The 15,996-nt window shown below is 46.5% G+C and overlaps 1 protein-coding gene across 1 annotated transcript in view; it reads right to left on the bottom strand.

Moving 5' to 3' along the window:
• AKAP10 (A-kinase anchoring protein 10) overlaps window positions 1-12,124 on the bottom strand; it is a 54,507-nt gene extending 42,383 nt beyond the window's left edge. Inside the window, 1 exon segment of the mRNA XM_087924745.1 lies at window positions 11,912-12,124. Coding sequence (XP_087780871.1) covers window positions 11,912-11,933 — 22 coding nt within the window. The 5' untranslated portion in view covers window positions 11,934-12,124.
• Between the last annotated feature and the right edge of the window lie 3,872 nt (window positions 12,125-15,996).

The raw sequence follows: 15,996 nt of genomic DNA, 5'->3' as shown, positions 1-15,996 counted from the left end.
GAGTTTTGTCCCATTTTGTGACTTTTCTTGCCACCTGTCCAGCCCTGGTGGAGACTGGCTCCGAAGGAGAGGAGGAACAGCCAACAGGAAGTGGAAGTGGGGCTCCGGAGGTTGTGGAGGAGACTGGGGAAGGGCAGAGCCCAGCTGAGCACCCAGGCAGTCGCTGTAAGTGTGAAAAACGGTCATAAGTCACTTTTTTCATTGTATCCTTGAAGGGTCACTAAATTAACTGTTGAGTCCATAACTACTTGTAGGCCTAAGAAAGCCAAAGCCTTTCCCAATTATTACAAAACCTAACTATTTCTCTGCAAACCAAGTTTATCTTTACCACCTGGTCCACCGATGAACATTTATCAACGTTTAACGCAATCCTTTCCTGCGGACCCAAAATTTGATGTTTTAAACGTCTCGACACAATCCTAAAAACCTTTTTGCAAAGGTTCCAGAAAAGGACTTGAAAGATATCTTAACTTCGCTGCTGCATTGGAAAAGCGGCACTGGGTAACTTCTGTTAATAGCAACCCGCAGTCAGCTTTATCTGAGGCTAAAACTTCCTGAATCTTTGCACTGAAAATGGGGAGCGGAGAGAGTGTTTAATTAGGTCACTACCTGACTATGAAAGCAAAACTTTGCCCCATCCTGGCCCTGTTCTGAATCTTTTCCTTCCTACTAACATGGAATTGGCTGCAAAACACTTTCTGGTTTTAGCTTTCAATGGGCGCTCTGAGAACTTGCCGTAAAGAAGCCTGCACAACGTATCCCATTTTTATTTCATGCCGGCCCTGATGGGTTATCAGAGTTATATAGGGATCTTTTTCAACTCTTGTCTGCACTTAATGACTGCCACATAACAGGTTGTAAAATTGGGCATTTCGTGTGCAGCGGCAGCCCAAAAAGCCAATGCAATCCTAAGTTGCGTTAACAGAGGGATACAATCAAGGTCAAGGGAGGAACTAATACCGTTCTATAAAGCCTTAGTAAGGCCACATCTAGAGTACTGCACCCAGTTTTGGTCACCATACTATAAAAAAGATGTTGAGACTCTAGAAAAAGTGCAGAGAAGAGCAACCAGGAGGATGAGGGGACTGGAGGCTAAAACATACGATGAACGATTGCAGGAACTGGGCTTGGGTAGTCTAGGGAAGAGAAGGACCAGGGGAGACAGGATAGCAGTCTTCCAATATTTGAGGGGCTGCCCCAGAGAGGAGGAAGGGGTCAAGCTATTGGATGGAAACTGATCAAGGAGAGATTCAACCTGGAAATAAGGAGAAACTTTCTGACAGGGAAAACAATCAACCGATGGAACAGAAGTTGCCTTCGGAAGTTGTGGGAGTGCCATCACTTGATACTTTCAAGAAGAGATTGGACTGCCATTTGTCAGAAATGGTGTAGGGTCTCCTGCTTGGGCAGGGGGCTGGACTAGATGACCTGCAAGGTCTCTTCAAACTCTGTTACATCTGCTTAGTGGTGACCCACTTAACGATCACCATGACTTACAACCGTAATTGCGGGCTAAGTTACAGTTGTTAAATCGAGGCCAATCTTGGTTTAATCCCGGGTCATTGAAAAGCTAACCCAGAGGCAAAGTTCTTTAACGCACCGTCTTGAAAGCAACCATTTTGCCTGGTGGAAAGAGACTGCACGTTTGCTCATCAAAACTCCCTTCTGCCACCCCAGGGCAAAGTTTGGGGGTGGTGCATTCACACATAATGAAGGTCTGTTGTTGTGTATCACCCTTTAAGGCACACAACGGGAAGATTTCACGGGGGGAAGAAGAATCTGAAAAAATGGAAACTCTTACGGCTGGCATCTGTGGAATTTGGCAAAGTTTTGCTTATTATCCTGGCCAAAGGGTGTGGGAACAGGCACCAAGATGGAGATTTTTTCCTTCCTGCCGCACCCAGAAATACTGTTTTTTAACACACGATTTTGACAGAGGGGAAGAATTCCAGCGTAAGATGCTTTCAAGCGATCAGTGGAAAAGAAAATAAGTTTCCCAAGGCTTGAAATCAACAGGAGATCCATAAAAATCTAAAATTAAAAAAAAAAATCTAAAACATGCCAGGGAACTAGATCCTCTATCCGTTTTGCTAAACCGTGGCAACTTTTTAAGATGGTGGACTTCCAGAATTCCCAGCCAGCGTGCTGAGTTGAAGCCCATCCCCCTTAATTCTGGGAGTGGAAGTCCTCCCCTCTTAAAGCATCCTGGCTGGGGGATTCTGGGAGTGGAAGTCCACCCACTTTAAAGCTTGCTGGCTGGGGATTCTGGGAGTGGAAGTCCTCCCCTCTTAAAGCAGGCTGGCTGGGGGATTCTGGGAGTGGAAGTCCTCCCCTCTTAAAGCAGGCTGGCTGGGGATTCTGGGAGTGGAAGCCCACTCCTCTTAAAGCAGGCTGGGTGGGGATTCTGGGAGTGGAAGTCCTCCTCTTAAAGCAGGCTGGTTGGGGGATTCTGGGAGTGGAAGTCCTCCCCTCTTAAAGCAGGCTGGCTGGGGATTCTGGGAGTGGAAGTCCTCCCCTCTTAAAGCATGGCTGGCTGGGGATTCTGGGAGTGGAAGTCCTCCCTCTTAAAGCAGGCTGGCTGGGGATTCTGGGAGTGGAAGCCCTCCCCTCTTAAAGCAGGCTGGCTGGGGATTCTGGGAGTGGAAGTCCTCCCCTCTTAAAGCAGGCTGGCTGGGGGATTCTGGGAGTGGAAGTCCTCCCTCTTAAAGCATGGCTGGCTGGGGATTCTGGGAGTGGAAGCCCACTCCTCTTAAAGCAGGCTGGCTGGGGATTCTGGGTGGAAGTCCTCCCCTCTTAAAGCAGGCTGGCTGGGGATTCTGGGAGTGGAAGCCCACTCCTCTTAAAGCAGGCTGGCTGGGGGATTCTGGGAGTGGAAGTCCTCCCTCTTAAAGCAGGCTGGCTGGGGGATTCTGGGAGTGGAAGTCCTCCCTCTTAAAGCAGGCTGGCTGGGGATTCTGGGAGTGGAAGTCCTCCTCTTAAAGCAGGCTGGCTGGGGATTCTGGGAGTGGAAGCCCACTCCTCTTAAAGCAGGCTGGCTGGGGGATTCTGGGAGTGGAAGTCCTCCTCTTAAAGCAGGCTGGCTGGGGGATTCTGGGAGTGGAAGTCCTCCCCTCTTAAAGCAGGCTGGCTGGGGGATTCTGGGAGTGGAAGTCCTCCCCTCTTAAAGCATGGCTGGCTGGGGATTCTGGGAGTGGAAGTCCTCCCCTCTTAAAGCAGGCTGGCTGGGGGATTCTGGGAGTGGAAGTCCCCCTCTTAAAGCATGGCTGGCTGGGGGATTCTGGGAGTGGAAGTCCTCCCCTCTTAAAGCAGGCTGGCTGGGGGATTCTGGGAGTGGAAGTCCTCCCCTCTTAAAGCAGGCTGGGTGGGGATTCTGGGAGTGGAAGCCCACTCCTCTTAAAGCAGGCTGGGTGGGGATTCTGGGAGTGGAAGTCCTCCCTCTTAAAGCAGGCTGGTTGGGGATTCTGGGAGTGGAAGTCCTCCCCTCTTAAAGCAGGCTGGGTGGGGATTCTGGGAGTGGAAGCCCACTCCTCTTAAAGCAGGCTGGCTGGGGGATTCTGGGAGTGGAAGTCCTCCCCTCTTAAAGCAGGCTGGCTGGGGATTCTGGGAGTGGAAGTCCTCCTCTTAAAGCATGGCTGGCTGGGGGATTCTGGGAGGGAAGTCCTCCCTCTTAAAGCAGGATGGATGGGGATTCTGGGAGTGGAAGTCCTCCCCTCTTAAAGCAGGCTGGGTGGGATTCTGGGAGTGGAAGCCCACTCCTCTTAAAGCAGGCTGGGTGGGGATTCTGGGAGTGGAAGTCCTCCCCTCTTAAAGCAGGCTGGTTGGGGATTCTGGGAGTGGAAGTCCTCCCTCTTAAAGCAGGCTGGGTGGGGATTCTGGGAGTGGAAGCCCACTCCTCTTAAAGCAGGCTGGCTGGGGATTCTGGGAGTGGAAGTCCTCCTCTTAAAGCAGGCTGGCTGGGGATTCTGGGAGTGGAAGTCCTCCCCTCTTAAAGCATGGCTGGCTGGGGATTCTGGGAGTGGAAGTCCTCCCTCTTAAAGCATGGCTGGCTGGGGGATTCTGGGAGTCGAAGTCCACCCCTCTTAAAGCATCCTGGCTGGGGATTCTGGGAGTGGAAGCCCTCCTCTTAAAGCATGGCTGGCTGGAGGATTCTGGGAGTGGAAGCCCTCCTCTTAAAGCAAGCTGGCTGGGGATTCTGGGAGTGGAAGCCCTCCTCTTAAAGCATCCTGGCTGGGGATTCTGGGAGTGGAAGTCCTCCTCTTAAAGCCTGATGGCTGGGAATTCTGGGAGTGGAAGTCCTCCCTCTTAAAGCATGGCTGGCTGGAGGATTCTGGGAGTGGAAGTCCACCCTCTTAAAGCACCCTAGCTGGGGGATTCTGGGAGTGGAAGTCCTCCCCTCTTAAAGCATGCTGGCTGGGGGATTCTGGGAGTGGAAGTCCTCTCCTCTTAAAGCCTGCTGGCTGGGAATTCTGGGAGTGGAAGTCCTCTTCTCTTAAAGCCTGCTGGCTGGGAATTCTGGGAGTGGAAGTCCTCCCCTCGTAAAGCAGGCTGGCTGGGGGACTCTGGGAGTGGAAGTACACCCCTCTTAAAGCAACCTGACTGGGAATTCTGGGAGTGGAAGTCCTCCCCTCTTAAAGCAGGCTGGCTGGGGAATTCTGGGATTGGAAGTCCACCCACTTTAAAGGATGCTGGCTGGGGAATTTTGAGTCCACCCATCTTAAAGATGCCACGGTTGAGAAAAACTGCTCTACTCTGTTTGGCCTGCAAGCATAATTCACAAAATGATAGTCCTCGACTTATGGCCATTGTTTTGAATATAAATTATGATGGTCGTAGCGTGCTTTTTCACATGATCAGCCCTGATTTTGTGACTTTTGCAGCGGTCACGAAATGAAAGTTGTTGTTCAACAAATTCACTGTTTGACGTGGGGAAGTTTTTGCCAGAAAGCAGAACTAAGCACCAGTTTCCAGGGAAAATATCATAAATTGCAGTGAGCCAGTTGCCAAGTACACAAAATGTGGTCGTGCAATCCAGGGCGATGATGGATCTTTGAATCCGGGTTTCATATAGTTTTAGGGGGTCCGTTGTAACTTAGAACGGCGGCTAAGTGACCAATAAGTCAAGGACTGTCTATATTCCCTCTTGAATCTCCGCTGGTGTTGCAATCAATCAATCAATCAATCAATCAATGGAATGACTTGCCTCCAAACGCTGCGGGTGCTCCAGCACTGGTGTTCTGACCCAGGTTTCGTAAACCGTAATCACGCACAGACCAATTTTAAAAACAAGACTTATTTTATTGCAATGCTGGAAATGGTTTTCACTCCCAGCCGGAATTAATCTCAAACAATCCCCCACGATAAGCACACACGTTTCAGTTCGGTGAAGTGCTGCCAAAAACAGAAGTATTAGATAAACTAGCAAAAAAAAACAACGGAAGTACAAAAAAAATAACAAAAAACCAACTGAAGTACAAAGAGCTTCAAGAATTGAACTACTTTGCTTCCTGCAAAGGTTTCGTCATCTTGACCTGACTTTTATACCTTATGGGAGGGGCAATCACCTCCCAGCCTTACTTCCGAGTCACCCCTTCTGTCTCAGCTTCTCTCACCTTCTAGCAGCTCTACGCAGACGCACACTGGGAACAGGCTCCCCTTGTTCCTCTGCCTCACTGCTGCCAGACTCTGGAGGCTCCAGAGGCAGCACCCCACTCCCAGATGGTCCTGGCCACATCGCCGCTTCGGACACAGGACCCTTGTCCAAGTCCTCCCCAGACTCCCAGACTGGTCCCCGTTCTTCCCCACTCTCCGATTCTCCTGCTGTCTGCACAGGCTGCTGGGCGAACCACAACAACTTGAGATTTTTGAAGAAGAGATTGGACAGTCGTTTGTCTGAATTGGTACAGGGTTGAACAGGGGGTTGGACTAGAAGACCTCCAAGGTCCCTTCCAACTCTGTTTAGGTAGTCCTCACCATTACAACCACAAGGGAGCCAAACTTGAGACTTCTGTTGCTAACTTGAGACTTCGGTTAAAGTGAGTTTTGAACTCTCTTGCCACCGTCGTTAAGCAAATCGCTGCAGCCGTTAATTTAGGAACATGGTTAAGTGAATCTGGCTTGCCCATTGACCTGGCTTGTCAGAAAGTCGCAAAAAAGGGGGATCCCATGACCTTGGGACACTGCGACCGTCATAAACATGAGTCAGTTTCCAAGAGTCTGAATTTTGAATCCCATGGCTTTGGAGATGCTACATTGGTCGTAAGTGTGAAAAATGGTCATAAGTCGCCTTTTTCAGCGCCTTTGTAACTTTGAATGGTCATTAAACTGTTGTAAATTGAGGATTACCTGTGTCCTGTTATTCTGCTATTCCCTGAAATATTTATTGGCTGGCAGAGGTTTTTTTTTTCCCCCTGTGAGGCTCGTATTTCTTTCCGTAGCCATCTGACTTTGCTTTTAAGACCGGGTTGAACCTAGCAGCTTTTAAAATATATTACGGTCTCCTATGCTGGATTCGTCAGCTTTTTAGAAAGCTCCAAAGACTCAATTTCCCTAAATCCCTTAAGTGATTTGAAACTGGAATTTAAGCGAGTGAGTTGGCTCTTTTAACTTCTGTACTATTTGCGTTTTAACCATGGACTTTCTAAGTGTTTCATTCCTTGCGTATCAGCAAACCTTGGAAGGGAGTTCATTGTTTTCCTATCTACTTTTCTTCAAGGAATTCAGAGCTTCACACAAGGACACTCAAGAGGTTTACACTCAAGAGGAAGCTAGAGGGAAACAAGCTTTCCTCATTCGTATGTTTACTGAGTTGGAAGGGGCCTTGGAGGTCTTCTAGTCCAACCCTTGCTCAAGCAGTAAGCTCTATATCCTTTCAGACAAATGACTGTCCAGTCTCTTCTTAAAAACCCCCAGTGATGGAGTGCTCACAATTTCTGGTGGCAAGCTGTTCCACTGGTTAAATTGTCCTCCCCCATCAGGGAATTCCTCCTTAGTCCCAGGTTGCTTCTCTCCTTGATTCGTTTCCATCTGTTGCTTCTTGTCCTGCCTTCAGGTGCTTTGGGGGATAGGTGGAACCCCTCTTCTTTGGGGCACCCCCTCAAATACTGGGAGGCTGCTGTTATGTCACCCCCTATGTTCTGACCCAGGCTTCGTAAACCATCATTATCCACAAAATTGTTTTAAAAGCAAAACCTATTTTATTGCAACGCTGGGAATTGTTTTCATTCCTAGACAGAATTAATCTCAAACAGTCCCCCGAGATAAGCACACATCTTTCAGTTCGGTGAAGTGCTGCCATAAACAGAAGTATCAAATGAACTAGAAAACTACCAACCGAAGTACAAAAAGAAACCAATCGAACTTCAAAGAGCTTCAAGAATGACTCTGAACCAATCGGACAACTTTGCTTCCTACAAAGGTATCGTCACCTTTGCCTGACCTTTATAACTTATGGGAGGGGCAATCACCTCCCAGCCTTACTCCCGAGTCGCCCCTTTTGTCTTAGCTGCTCTTGCCTTCTAGCAGCTCTGCGCATACGCACACTGGGAACAGGCTCCCCTAGGTCCTCTGCCTCGCTGCCAGGCTCCGAAGGCAGCACCCCACTCCCAGATGGTCCTGGCCCCATCTCTGCATCGGATGCAGGACCCTCGTCCAAGTCCCCCCCCCCGAGACTCCCTGAGTGGTCCCCGTTCTTCCCCACTGTCTGATTCCACTGCCGTCTGCACCAGCAGCCAGCGAACCACAACATCCTAGTCCTTCCTTTCATTAAACTAGATATAGCCAATTCCTGCAACAGTTCTTCATATATTTTAGCCTCGAGAATTCTGCAGTTCTCTTAAGATTATAGAATTAAAAAAAAATGGCCTAAATGACAGCAACCTACAATAAGTAGCATTCTAAACCCAAGACTCAAAATCCGCAAAAGTTACTGACCCACAAAAGAGCCTCCAATTCTGTGCCATTTGTGGGTCACTTGCAAAGCACTTTCTTGCTTCAGGATGCCTTGAGATAACACCTCTGGCATGTGAGCAGGGAGCTGTTTAAAAACCGGCATCGCACCCCCTTCTGAGAAAAAAAAAAACCCAAGGGAAGAAAAAGGAACTTTTAAAACTCACGCGCCGCTTGAGTCTAACCGCTGAGTGAGAACCACCAACGCAGCAGCTCAGTTTTTGAAGAAAACCCTAGTTTAAGCAGAAGCTACACAGGGTAGAATGAAAGAGCTTCAAAAGGCAAGAGTTGGTGGAGTAATAACAGATCCCACCTGCCCCCACACACTATTAACTTTTTATATTTTAGCTGTTATGTAATTTTGTAAACTGTCCAGAGTTACTCTGTGGTAAGATGGGTAGCCAATATAATGAATGAATGAATGAATGAATGAATGAATGGGGAAGGGAAGGAGGAGAGAGGAAAGGAAAGGGAGGAATGGAGGAGGAAGGAAGGGAAAAGGAAGGAAAGGGGGAGGAAGGAAAGGAAAGGAGCAGGAAAGGGGGAGGGAGGAAAGGAAAGGAAAGGAGGGAGGAAAGAGGGAGGGAGGAAGGAAAGGCTGATACAGCAGCTGAAAATTTTCTCTGTAATAAAGGTAGTCCTCAACTTACAAAAATTCATATAGTGACATTTGAAGTTAAAAATAAAACGGCACTGAAAAAGTGACTTATGACTGTTCTTCACACTTACAACCGCTGCAGCATCCCTGCAGAAACGTGATCAAAATTCAGGCGCTTGGCAGCTGACTCATATTTATGACGGTCGCGCTGTCCCACAGTCACATGATTCCCACCTTTGTGACTTTCTAACCAGCAAAGGTCAATGGGAAGCTGGATTCACTTAACAACAGCAGTGGATCCACTGAACAAGAACGGTTTGTTACGTGAATTGGGCTTCCCCATTGACCTTGCTGGTCAGAAAGTCACAAAGGTGGGATTACGTGACCGTGGGACATTGTGACCGTCATAAATGTGAGTTGCCAGGCGTCTGAATTTTGATCATGAGACCGCAGGGATGTCACGACGGTCATAAGTGTGAAGAAACAGCCTTAAGTCGCTTTTTTGAGCGCCGTTGTAACTTTGAAGCGTCACTAAACAAATGGTTGTAAGTCAAGGAATATCTGTATAAATAAGTAAGTAAAACAGTTTACCGTGTCTATTTTTTCAGCAGCACCCCCCATAATTTCTCAAAAGCATTATTTATAGCCAACAAGACTTAAGCATTTTGATTTTCAAGGGTGCCTGGTCTATTTAATCAAGAGACCATATCAAATCACAGCCGATGTGTTCTGACCCAGACCTTGTTCCAAGGGAACAAACACGAAATGGCAGTAACAGCAAAACCTTTTAATGATTCTTTAAGAATTCCCTTCCTTCCTGGTTAAAAGGCTGTTTCAAACTAATTGTCTCTGATAAGAAGGAGCCTTGCCAAGGTTGTGCAACGCTGCCAAGAACACTAGATAAAGTTACTAAGAAAGATTTCAAACACAAAGAGTCTCCAAACACCAACCAAGATATATTCTGAACGTCCACAAGGCTTGAGTGCAAAAACTTCTTTGCTTCCTGCAAAGAACTCCGGTTTCTCAGCTGGCTTTTATCTCTTCAGGGAGGGGCCATTACCTTGCAGCCTTACTCCCGAGTCGGCCGTGCTGCTGCAGCTGCTCTTTCCTTTGAGCAGCCCTGCACGCACACACGCCCTGGGCACAGGCTCCTCGGGGGCCTCTTCCTCACTCCTGCCAGCCTCCACAATCTCCGAAGGCAGCCTTCCATTCCCTGATGGTCCTGGCCCCATCCCCGCATCACGCTTAGGCCCCTCATCCGAGTCCTCGCTCTCTGAGAGCTCAGCCCTCCGCACCTGCTGCCGGTGAACCACAACACAACGCTATGAATTTTACCAAACTTCTCTTCCTTTTTGGGTGTATGTGTGTGTGTGTAACTGCTTAATTCTGCCCTTCAAAATAGCTGACTCAGTTTATGCCGCTTGTATCATTTTCGGCTTCGGTGTGCAAACATTATTCAGCTGCAAATCCCCAAATACAGAGAGGATATTAAGTTGTGAAAGCAGCCTCTGAAAATGACCGGTTTACATCCGACAACTCAATGCCTTCCACAATAGCTACTCAAAGTGAGAACAAGGCAAATTTCCAACGCAAATACAGGTAGCCTTTGACTTGCGACCACAATGGGCCCCCAAATTTATGTCGTTTAAGTGAGACATTTGTTTTGCCCCATTTTAAGACCTTTTTTGCCATTGTTGTTAAGCAAATCGCTGCACTTGTTCAGATAGTAACCCGATCGTTAAGTGAATCTGGCTTCCCCGTGGACTTCGCTGGTCAGAAGGTCACAAGTGGGGATCCCGTGACCCCGGGACACAGCAACCGTCATAAATATGAGTCAACTGCCAAGTGCCTGAATTTTGCTCACACGATTATGGGGATGCTGCAAAGGTCGTTAACTTTGAAAAAGGCTCTTAAGTCAAAATTTTCCAGTGCCATTCTATTCACAAAATGAACCGTTGTAAGTCAAGGCCTACCTGTCGTTTTATGGGCAGATTTTGTGACCGTTTTTGTAGTGGTTGTTAAGCAAACTCCACAGCTGTTTGCTCGGGGCACAGTTTTGCCAAAAACCAGGATAAGAGCCAGTTTTTAGCAAACCCAGTTTTAAAAACTGTTATAAGCCACTTTTTTTTCAGGGCCATTGTAAGTTTGAACAGTCACTAAACGAACTGTTGCGATTACCTCTGCTCAAGAGTACATGAATACAACAGGTACCTCAGAGGCCCACCTCAATTGTTGAGCCCGCAGCGTCAGAAACCTTTTCGACCCGATGCCGAAACCATGAGAAAGGGGGTTTGCCTTCTTTCACAACTATTACGTGGCTTTCAAAATGTTCCTTCGGACCTGTGGGCCCTTTCCTAGGATTTAGAGCAGGGGTCGCCAAACTCGGCAAACTTTTAAGACTTGTGGACTTCAACTCCCAGAATTCTCCACAAGTCTTAGTTGCCAAATTTGGAGACCTCTGATTTAGAGCAAGTATGGCACACGGCTCCGACCACTCCAGCTTTGGTTGCTAATCTGGGGATTTCCTGAGATTCAGAAAAGTTTCAGCAAAGGCACTTCCAGGGGGGTTTCCCTCCCTCTGGCAGGACCCCAAAAGCTCTTACAATTGGGGGTGCTGAGAGAGGAGAAAATGTATATAAAAGCGAAATAATACCACTCACACATCATCACAAAATCTCCAGAACCGTAAAGCCTACAAACTTGAAATTTGGCACGTATGTTCCTCTTGGCTTCTAGGTGCTCCCTAAGGAAAGATTTTTCCAAATGACCTTCAGAGCTATTAGTATTTCCTATATATTATTATTGTTATTAACACGCTCTGACGCTAAGGAGTTCTACTCTCCCTCCCCACCAAAAAAACAACCCGGGCAGTTTCAGTTTCAGAGCAGCCACTAGCTTTAATACAGAGCAATTGAGCTGAGCCACGCCCGGGCTCCTTGCTGTCTCCTTCTTGCTCACACAGCAAATCCTCTTTCAGTTTCCAAACACCCCTCAACTCTCTCACACACTGACAGGACGCTTGCCAGATGAATACCGATGGATGCTGGCAGGCAGAGGCAGAATTTTTTTTTTCTCTCCTTTTCCTCCCCAGAAAACTAACCTTCATGACGGTTTCGTAGCGAAGCACGGGTAGAGCAAATAAATACTGCAGTTCCATCCAGCTGCCTTTTAATAGCACTTATGTTTAATTTAATAGCACAACACACACAATTTCCCCACAACAACCCCGTGGGGTACGATACACCTTTTTCCCCCACCGTCTCTTCCACCAGGCCCAAAGACAGGCGCAGCCCCGTCCCCAGCAGCGACCCTTCCTCCCTTTTCCCCCTTCAAAAGACCCCCACCCCACCCCCGACCCCCAAAAGCTACCTTTCCGCCTGAAGAAAGACATGGCGGCGCCGGCAGGGGAGGCCTAAGCCGTCCCTCAGGGCTGCTGGGTCTCCTTCCTCCTCCCGCCGCCGCCTCCCGCGCCCCACACCGAGGCGGAGGAGGAGGCGGCAGCCGCCATGTTGTCAACAGCGGCGGCCGCGGCGCAGGCTCCTTCTTCCGGTCGGCGACGGTACGCAAAGCCTGTCGGGAAAAACGAAACAAAAAAAAAAGAGAGATGACCGGCCCGGAAGCCCTTGGTTTTCAAGCGGCATGGGGACGGATTCCCGGCCAATCAGAGGAGAGCGAAAGGAAAGAGGAGGCGGGGCGTCAGGATAGGCCATCTTGGAAGAGGGCGCCAGGCACAGGAGGGCGAAGGGAGGCGGAAAGGCCATTTTGGAAGAGGGCGCGACCTCTCTTTCTACGCGAGGCAAGAGAATCCCGCTCGGCCCATTCCTGAAACAGGAACCGATGCCCGTTCAGCCATATTGGATGAGGGCAAGTGCCCCAAACCTAGAAGAAATCGTTCCTTATAATATATGCAATTTACAGAAGCATCCATTTTCCACGAGGTGATACAACGGGTTGGGAGAGACTGAGAAAGTAATACAAGAAATCCTCAACCTACAACTATCCACTTAGTGACCATTTAGAGTTGCAACACCAAGACTGAAAAAAGTGACTTAGGACCAGTCCTCACTTTACGACCATTGCAGCGTCCGGTCATGTGATCAAAACTGGGGCACTTGGCAATTGGCCTGTATTTACAACGGTTGTAGCGTCCGGGGCTCATGCCATCCCTGTTTGTTGGCAGCTTGCGACAAGCAAAGTCAAATGGGGGGAACTGGATTTGCTTAACGACCATGTGATTCACTTAAGAACTGCTGTGATTTCCTTAGACGCAATTTACACAGGCTTCTGCAAAGCCTTTGATTCAGTGGTACATGACAAACTACTGTTAAAACTAAACTCTTATGGCATTTCCGGATCACTTCATGAGTGGATTACTGCATTCCTGTAAAACAGGCAACAAATTATAAAAATAGGGAGTGCTAGATCAAACCCTGCTCCAGTTAAGAGCAGTGTCCCCCAAAGCAGCATTCTAGGACCCACACTCTTTATATAAATGACCTTTGTGATCACCTTATTAGCAACGGCATCCTCTTTGTGGATGATGTAAAACTATTCAACACCACTGACAATGCTATTATCCTTCAAAGTGACCTTGATTATGTGTCTGAATGATCAAACATTTGGCAACTCCAAATGTCGACCAACAAATTCTCTGTCCTACACATTGGTAAAAAAAAAAATTCACCAAATACAAACTAGGCGGATATGACCACGTTGATGACCTTCACTCTGTCAAGGACCTTGGAGTACTCATATCAAATGATCTAAGCGATAGAGCTCACTGTAACAACATTGCCAAAAAGGAAAAAGAGTTATAATGTAAAAATCAGTCCGATCTAAGTATGGTATATAAAATCATACATTGCAATGTCCTACCTGTCAATGAATACTTCAGCTTCAACCATAACAACACAAGAGCACACAATAGATGCAAATTCAAGGTTAATCACACCAAACTTGATTGCAGGAAATACGACCTCAGCCACAGAATGGTCAATGCCTGGAATACTCTACCTGACTCTGTGGTTTCTTCCCCAAACCCCAAAAACTTTAACCTTAGACTGTCTACTATTGACCTCACCCCTTTCCTAAGAGGTCTGTAGGGGGCGTGCATAAGCGCACCAACATGCCTACCGTCCCTGTCCTATTGTTTCTTTTATTTTTTCTATTTTTCTTTTATGTATCCAAGTATTCATAACTATGTTTTTACTTATACCTATTATCTTGTAAGCAATTGACAAAAATAAATAAAATAAATAAATAAATCTTACGAAGCTTCTCCTCTGGAAATATTTAATTGCTAACTAGGGCATTCAAAACCTTTGCTAGACCAATACTCGAATACAGCTCATCTGTCTGGAATCCGCCCTGTATATCAGACTTTAATACAATTGAGCGAGTCCAGAAGTATTTCACGAGAAGACACTTCTCTGCTCGCAACAGAATACACCACCAGGCTTGAAATTTTGGGCTTGGACTACCTTGAACTACGCCGCCTACGGTTGGACTTAAGCATAGTACACAAAATTATCTGCTACGATGTCCTACCAGTCAATGACTACTTCGGCTTTAACTGCAACAATACAAGAGCACATAACAGATACAAACTCAATGTTAATTGCTCCAAGGGGAGGGGGGAAAGGGAGAAAGGGGGGGAACTTGCCCCTCTCGCCCCATGTGCCTCACCTGGCCACTGGGCTGCTTCTTTCTTCTTCTGCTTTTGGCTGCATGCAAGGAAAGCAGCCAAAAGTCTTTCTTTCTCTCCCCCAAACTCCACCAGAATTGAGTCTTTGGGACCCTGCAAGGCCTCCTGCTCCAAGAGGCATGACAAGTCTCACAAAGACTCTCATATCTGGCAGAGTTTGGGGGAGAGAAAGAAAGACTTCTGCTGCTTCTGCTGCTTTCCTTGCATGAAACCAAAAGTCTCTCTCTCCCACCCCCAGAACGGACCTGGAGACTGTATCCTGCGATCCCAAATAAAGAACGATCGATCGGTAGGAAAACGGGGTGGGGAATTTTCCTTTTTTGGGGGGGAATTTCCCAGGGTCTCTGGTCCGCTGGAGTTAAAATTATGAGTTTGGTGGTCCCTGCGGTCCAAAAGGTTGGCAACCCCTGGACTAGAAGACCTCCCGGGTCTCTTCCAAATCTGGTATTGAAGAATATATCAACAATGGTTGAAGGATTTGGGTTTGGCTAGCCTAGAAAAAAAGAAGGAAGGGGAGGAGGAGACATGATGGTATTCCCACATTTGAAAGGCTGCTCCAAAGAGGAGAGGGTCAATTTATTTTCCAAAGCACCAGAGATAGGATAAAAAGCAACAGATGGAAACTAACCAAGGAGAAAAGCAACCTGGAATTAAGAAAAAACTTCGTAACAGTGAAGACAATTAACCAGTGGAACAGCTTGCTACCGGAAGTTGTGGGTGTTGCATCACTGGAGGTATTTAAGAAGAGACTGGACAGTCACTTGTCTGGAATGGTATAGGATCTCCTGCTAGAGCAGGGGGCTGGACTAGAAGACCTCCAAGGTCCCTTCCAGCTCTATTCTGATTCTAATCAATTACCGTCGTTAAGCAAGAACTACCCATAACATCCGCACATCCTCTTTATCCTTCTCTATGCATATTCTGACTACCTGTTCGCCACAACCATGCACTCCTTAAAAGAGAAATCTTTTAAGAAACGAACAATTAAAACTTTATAGCGGCTAAGAGATGATGGTTAGAAAGGGAATATGTTTAAATGCAGTAGTGGCATAATCAAAGAATAGGGATGGAAACTAGAGAGAGGGGAATTAATAAAACACACATTTTTATATAATAAGTAATAATAGGAGGGAAAAGTAGAATTTGAATGACGGTACTACTAAGTATATTTAAATAATATGGTGACTGGCATAAAAATAATACATTGAACTATTGATTAAATAAATAGTGAACAATTATAATTCAATATGAATATGTGTATGTTTGCTAAATGTAACAAATATGATTAAAATACTTTATTAGTATTGAAATGTATGACATGAAGAAAACGGTGATGGACATAAAAATAACATTGAAATATTGAATAACCAAATAATGAAGGATTATAAGTTGAACAAGCAAATATTGGAAGATTTTAATTTAACATAAATGTGTTATTAGAATTATATAAGCTTGCTAAATCTAATAAATATGATCAATAATATTCTATTTGTAGTAAAAGGTATGACACTTAGAATAGGGCGATTGGCATAAAAATGAGACATTGAAATATTGAATAACTAAATAATGAAAGATTATAATTTAATAAAAGTATTAATGAAATATTATTAGAACTATATAAGCTTGTTCAATGGAACAATGATGATTAACGTTATTTTATTTGTATCCAAGTATATGACACTCAGGTGCCCAGCTGCTCACAAGCATTGATAGGTTTGTAAAACATAAAAAACTTCGGGGAGGAAAAAAA

Source organism: Pseudonaja textilis, chromosome 1 (genome assembly GCF_049901715.1).
Source record: "Pseudonaja textilis isolate UNSWEBS1 chromosome 1, rPseTex1.2, whole genome shotgun sequence".
Classification (NCBI taxonomy): Eukaryota; Metazoa; Chordata; class Lepidosauria; order Squamata; family Elapidae; genus Pseudonaja; species Pseudonaja textilis.
The sequence above is the reverse complement of the archived record's forward strand: the minus strand, read 5'-3'. Positions and strand labels throughout refer to the sequence as shown.